Raw genomic sequence first — 7,120 nt, 5'->3', positions numbered from 1 at the left:
ATGAAGTACAAAAGTGGTCTAATTAGTTATAGGAATAGAAATTATCGAAAATGACAAGTAAACAAGGCAAAGAGGATGAGACGAATGTCAGATGGGGGGTTTTGGTTTGCAAATTATCAGCCACAACACAATAAAACCAAGAGAAAATATCAATATAGAGAGGAATTCTCAGAATGTGATCGACTATAGACAAATTTCACTTTATGGGTAATTGAAACTATTAATAAATAGCTAAATATCAGTGGGTAGGCTCCCTATGATTGAAATAATTTTCTCTCGAACAACTATCACGGTTAAGTGATTTCTTTCAAACATCAACAAGCTTAGCAGATAAGAACAACCCACAACCTTAATACATCCTCTCTCTCGAGACAAATGGGGAGGATTGGGTTTAGGATTCACTTTTTCGACCTGAACCTATATCAACCCAATACTTACAAACCATTAATCAAAAGCTTTAGTTCCAAAACCTCTCTCTCAAGCAAGCTAAGAACTCAAAATTAAAATTGCATTTGTAATGACAATAAATAGATTAAAACACAGCTAATGATTAAACCCACTTCAATTGAGCATTTAAATCAGTAATTACTAATATCCATAAGCTAATTCAACCCATAATCACATAATCACACCCCAAAAATTAGGGTTTTATCTAAACATCATAAAAATGTAAAAACAATTACCAACTATAGTAGCCATCAACTGGGTATTAGTATCCAACCCTTTAAAATGTTCCAAAAATCATGAAATTCAACAACCTAAATCCAAATTTATGTGAAATCTACTTGAAAGCTTCAAAATTCTACAAGAACAATGCTTTTTAGTTCTGGGTAAAAGTTTCTCAATGTTTTTCTAAATACCTTCTCTCTCTTAAAAATATCAATTTATATTGATTCAAAAGTTGCCTTTTTGGGGTAAATCGGCGGGATAAGTCGGGCTTCGCCGACTGATCGATGATTCATCGATCTCCTTTATCCATCGCCTTTCTATTTCGAGTATTCAGCTAATATGCACTGTAACCTTAGGCGGTCGAAGTTGGGAACGCCGAAGGATTCGGCAACGCTCCATTTGCTCTTTTGGATCGCCAATTTTCTCGCACCTCCATTGAGAATCCTGTAACTTTGAGCGATCAAGGTTGCCTGTTGCCTTCACAGAATCATTCGGCGATTCACCGACTGCTCACTTATGTCTCCAAGTTGGTTCTTTCTCAGGGCTGGCATACTGGAACTTTAGGCGAGTTGAATAGTCACTCGGTGGTTCACCGAGTGGTCTTGGCAATCACCAGGATCGCGTTTTCTCCACTTCTTCAGCTTGTTTTGCTCCTTTTTGTCTGGTATTGTCCTTGCCTTGTTCCTTGACTCATATACCTGAAAACCAATGCTTTAACATCAATTTATAGCACAAATAAGGCATTTGAGGACACTAAAACTATCAAAACAAAGCCCTAAATGAGTCCAAATCTCAAATTCATCAACACCCCCAACTTAAACTTTTGCTTATCCTCAAGTAAAACTCAAGATCAACAGTTCAATAAGGATGTCTCAAATAGTGTTGCATAAGACTCAACATGAATACACACAAAAAGTTTAAACTACACATATAATGCTCAATTGTGCACTCAAAGATTCAAATTGTGACTCACCATTATCAAGGAAACTCAAGTTCACATACTTGCCTCAAATGCAAGTTCAAGCTCAACAAAGGTACTCAAATTCCCTCGCAACAAAGATGACTCTACATTCACACAAAATTCTTCAACAATTTAAAGTCCCAGAATCACATACAACTCTCACACTCAAAAAGACGAACGCATGCATGACTCCACCCATAGGCTTGCCCTTATTTTCCAATTAACATTTGTTTCAGCTCACTAAAGATCACAAAGGTCTTTTCAAGGCTTGTAACGGGCATGAGTGTGAAGGTATGGTCATTTAGGCTTAGTGGCTTCTACCTTCATGAAGTATGGCCTGAAAATCACTCTTTTTCCTTCTCTTTCAAATTCAAACATACTCAAACTCCACCTTATTATTCAACTTCATATGAACCATCGGATACCTAATTTCTTTTGCAATTTTTACTACTTTATTTCATAATTTTTTTCTTTTTCATTCGTTTTCTTTTCTTTTCTTTCATTTCCTTTCTCACTTTTTTTTTACATGGAGGGGTTCCATCTTTTTTAAACGGGGAGTTATTCACACTTCTTGACTTTCCCTCTTTTTCACCACACCCCCAACTTAGGCTTTTGGCCTAAGTTGGCTATTCAAAAAATCCAAAACCTCATGAAGGTTATAGGTGATGGGATAAAGAGGTCAAAGTTGTTCAAGTTTCTTCCAAGAAAAGGATAGGCTCAAAAGGCGCCAAGCAAGGGTCACATATCTCACAAGGTTGGACACAAAGACGTATATTGTCAAATTTGACTCACTCTTCAAACTTCTTGCCTAAGATCATTTCAATTATTCGGTTCACTCAATCAATTGGACTAACGGGGCAAGTTCTTGGTGTCGTCAAATACAATGTTTAAGACGACCTCACCACTCAAGGAATTGGTACCAATATCAAACAAGACTCCACACTTTCTAGCTAGCATGCAATATTCACTTATTTAACGTTTCAAAGATACTTCATCCAATTCTAAGTTTCAACGATCGCTAGTCAGTATAAAACTCAACTAAATAAGTTGGGGTCAAATCCCACAGGGAGCGGTACATGTTTAAGATTCAATAGGAAAGTGCGAATATGATCAAGTCAGTCATAGGAATAGACATTATCGAATAAAAACATAATTCAAATCAGGGGGTGATACAAATGTCAAATAAGGGGGTTTTGGTTGTAATTATCAACTACAACAGTAGCAAATAACACATAAATGACAATAATGAGACGGGTTCTTGGGATGTGATTCGATTATAGGCTAATGTAGACAAATGGGTAATTGCAAATATTAGAAAATAGCCAGATATTAGTGATTAAGCTAGACTATAGAGGAGGTAAACTTTCTCTCGAACAATTTACCCTGAATCATTTCAATTTTTCTCGAACATCGACAAATATGAAAAATAAGAACATCCTATTCCTTAGTCCATTCACTCTCCCGAGCTGAAGGTGTGGAAAAGGGTTTAGGATTCATTCTCTCGAGCTGAACCCATGACAACCCAATACCCATAGACTATCAATCAATAATCTTAGTTTTAAAACCTCTCTCTCGAGCAAGCCAAAAACACAAGGGTAGAACTGCATTTACAACTACATTTCTTAAATTAAATCACAATTAATGATTGAAATCACTTCTAAACAGTATTTAAACTAACAATTAGCAATATCCATAAACTAAAATCAGCCCATAATTACATAATTAAATAATTACACCTCAAGAATTGGGGTTATGGTTTGGCGGGAGGATTTTCTCGATTCTTTAGATCAATATCTAGCTTCAATGGGTTCCCTGAGTATTCACCTAATCCTGATAGACAGCTACCACTTCATCATAACCTTGAACTTCAGTCTCATCATAATTTGTAAGAACAACCTCAAGAAGCTCACTCATGCACATTAGATGGCACACACTAGCCACCGCTTTATCGATTACATCAATCATCGAAACCACATGAATGTCACTCGGATGTTTCATTAACTTCTGCACATTAAAGGTGACCTCATCTTCATTCACCCGAAACTTCAATTCTCCACTTTCAACATCCACTAGTGCTTGCTAAAAATGGTCGTCCCAAATAATGGGAATTTCAGCATTGATCTTACAGTCAAGAATAACGAAATTAGCTGGAAAGATGAATCAATCAAACTTCACCAATATATCATAGAGTATCCCAATGGGGTGCTTGATCGACCGATCTGCCATAAGCATCTTCATAGTTGTGGATTTTGGTTCGCCCAACCCAAGTTGTTTATAGATTGCATAGGGCATTAGATTTATACTTGCACCCCAATCACATAGAGCTTTAGCAAACTGAATCATACCAATGGTGCATGGGATGGTGAATTCTCTCAGATCTTCTTTCTTTGTAATCATCTCACTAGTCATAATGGCACTACAATTATGAGAAACTTCATTGTCTTGAAGTCCATGCTTCTCTTCTTGGTGACTAGCTCCTTCATGAATTGGGCATAACCCGACATCTCCAACAATGCTTCCAATAACGGTAGATTTATAGAGAGTGTTTTGAACACAGATAGAAACTTTTTGAATTTCTTATCCTCATTCTTCTTCTTGAGACGTTGAGGAAATGAGGGAGCTATTTTGGGAAGAGGTTGTACTATCTTTGGAATTGAAGTGGCCTTTTCTTTAGCTTTTTGCAATTCTTCATCGAGGCTTTGCTTATGACTTTCCTCCTTCTCTTTGAGTATATCATTTTCCGATGCTTGAATGAGCTCTTCTTCCTCATCAATGTCTTTCTCTTCTTCACGAGCTCTCACCCCATCATTACTATTCACTTTACCAACCACTATCTTTCCACTTCGAGTCACCACCACCAAAATTTTGTCATCATCAATCCTCAAAGTTGTTCTGCATTCAGTTTCACCCCTATCAAATACGTTAGTTCCAGTTGTGTTCAAAGTTGATTTAATTGACCCTCAAGCTGCATGATTCCATCAGCGTAAGAATTCACTCTATTATTTAGTGATGAGAAGCCAACTTTCATCTCTATTAGCATGTCATTCGAGCCTTCAACCTTGTCTAGGATGCGAGACAACAAATCATCCACTCGTAGGCTACTCGAACTTCCCTTTGATTTTAGGTTGTCACTCGATTGCGTGTGGTCCTCTTTATGATCATCTTCTCATCTCCAATGGTCATTTTGTTCGGCCCATTCTTGATGGTATCGCCTCCGCTCTTCTTCTTTGTGAGAGTTCCAACCTTGATTCCCACCCTGCTTTAAGTAGCTTGGGTGGAAACCCTTCTCAACCTTGTGAGATTTCTAACCTTGATTCCCCGTGGCTTTGAGTAGCATGACTGAGAACCCTCCTTAAATCTAAACACTCCCCTTGCTTCTTTGTGTTCACCCACATTTTTAGCACTTATTTTTGTAGCAGCTCTATTTGGGACAAAAGTTTGCTAATATTCTCATCCATCTCTTTATCCTTGTCAAGTTGTTCTTGCATCATCCTAAAACAAAAAGGTGAAACTTGGCCCTCTTGAGTGTACCATACCTGATTTATCTTTGGTATTTCATCAAGAAGGAACGAGGCTACCTCAAATGATTGCAACATTATTCCTCCTTGAACCAATTGGTCAGCCACTCCTTTATTCACTGAGTTAAGACTTCCATAGAAGTATTGTAGCAGCATGTTGCTTGGAAGTCTGTGAGTTGGGCATTGAAGTATCAACTTCTTAAACCTCAGCCACATCTCGTGGATTGGTTCACCTTCCAAGCGCTTGAAACCTTGGATGTTATCTCTGAGTATCATCATCCTAGACGGGGGAAATAATCTCCATTTAACATCGTGGTAAGCTCATTCCAATAGGTGATGGAATCCCTCGGTAACTCAGCTAACCATTTGCTAGCTTCACCCATCAAAGAGAATGGAAACAACCTGAGACAAACTAATTCTTGTGGTACGTTCTTGAATGAGAACGGGCCTCAAACGTCCACGAAGTTCTGAATATGCTCATGTGGGTCTTCGTGAGCCAATCCTCCATATAGACATTTTATTTGGAGGAGTTGTAGGGTTATGCTAGTAACATGAAAGATATCACTCCCTTCGATTGGAGGTAGATATATTGCATCAAAACCACTCAATTGGATTGGGTCATTCACATCATTACGATTGTCAATATCGTCTTGCTGGCCCACTTGGCATCCATTACTCCCCTTCAATCTCATCTCTTCTTCTGTTCAACACAAACAACACAACCACAAAACAAATTAAGTCGATTCAACTATACCACAAAAATATCACAATTTAACTTCAATAATATAATTTTAAACAACACCACTCCCTGGAAATGACACCATTTTGATTAACGTTTCAAGCACACCTCATCCAACTCTAGGTGCGAAGGATCGTTAACTAGTATAAAACCCAACAATGAGTTGGGGTCAACCCACAGGGAGTGGTACATGTTCAAATTCAACTATGAAGTACAAACGTGGTCTAATTAGTTATAGGAATAGAAATTATCAAAAATGACAAGTAAACAAGTCAAAAGGGATTAGACGAATGTCGGATAGGGGGTTTTGGTTTGCAATTATTAGCCACAACACAATCACAAGAAGAGAAAATAACAATATAGAGAAAAATTCTCGGGATGTGATCGATTATAGGTAAATTTCACTTTATGGGTAATTGAAACTATTAATAAATAGCTAAATATCAGTGGGTACGCTGGACCATGATTGAAATAGTTTTCTCTCGAACAACTATCATGTGTCAAGTGATTTCTTTCGAATATCAACAAGCTTAGAAGATAAGAACAACCCACAACCTTAATACATCCTCTCTCTCGAGCAAGATGGGTAGGATTGGGTTTAGGATTCACTCTTCCGAGTTGAACCCATAAAAACTCAATACCTACAAACCATTAATCAAAAGATTTGGTTCCAAAACTTCTCTCTCAAGCAAGCTAAGAACTCAAAATTAAAATCGCATTTGTAATGATAATTAATCGATTAAAACACAGCTAATGATAAAACCCATTTCAATTAAGCATTTAAGTCAGTAATTACTAATACCCATAAGCTAATTTAGCCCATAATCACACCCCATGAATTGGGGTTTTAGCAAAACATCATAAAATGTAAAAACAATACCAACTAGATTAACCATCAATTGGGTCTTAGTCTCAAACCCTTTACAATGTTCTAAAAATCATGAAATTCAACAACCCAAATCCAAATTTATGTGAAATCTACTTGAAAGCTTCAAAATTCTACAAGAACAATGCTTTTAGTTCTAGGTAAAAGTTTCTCAATGTTTTTCTCAATACATTATATCTCTTCAAAAGATCAATTGTACTGATTCAAAACTTGGCCTTTTGGGGTAAATCAGCAGTGTAAGTCTGGCTTCTCCGACTAATCGGTGATTCACCGATCTTCTCTATCCATCGCCTTCCTATTTTGAGTATTCAACTAATATGCATTGTAACCTTAGGCGGTCGAAGGCG

General features: G+C 37.3%; 1 protein-coding gene across 1 annotated transcript; it reads right to left on the bottom strand.

The window, feature by feature from the left end:
- Window positions 1-3,454: 3,454 nt before the first annotated feature.
- Window positions 3,455-4,039, bottom strand: LOC125834207 (uncharacterized). Its single transcript, XM_049513377.1, has 2 exons — window positions 3,806-4,039; window positions 3,455-3,709 (listed from the first exon to the last, which is right to left on the bottom strand). Exons 1-2 carry the CDS (start codon window positions 4,037-4,039, stop codon window positions 3,455-3,457), a joined length of 489 nt encoding a protein of 162 aa, XP_049369334.1.
- Window positions 4,040-7,120: the final 3,081 nt, after the last annotated feature.

The sequence above is a fragment of the Solanum verrucosum genome, unplaced genomic scaffold, assembly GCF_900185275.1.
Source record: "Solanum verrucosum unplaced genomic scaffold, falcon-dt-bn FXZP01000190.1, whole genome shotgun sequence".
In the NCBI taxonomy this organism is placed as follows: Eukaryota; Viridiplantae; Streptophyta; class Magnoliopsida; order Solanales; family Solanaceae; genus Solanum; species Solanum verrucosum.
This window is presented reverse-complemented; position numbering and strand designations above follow the sequence as displayed.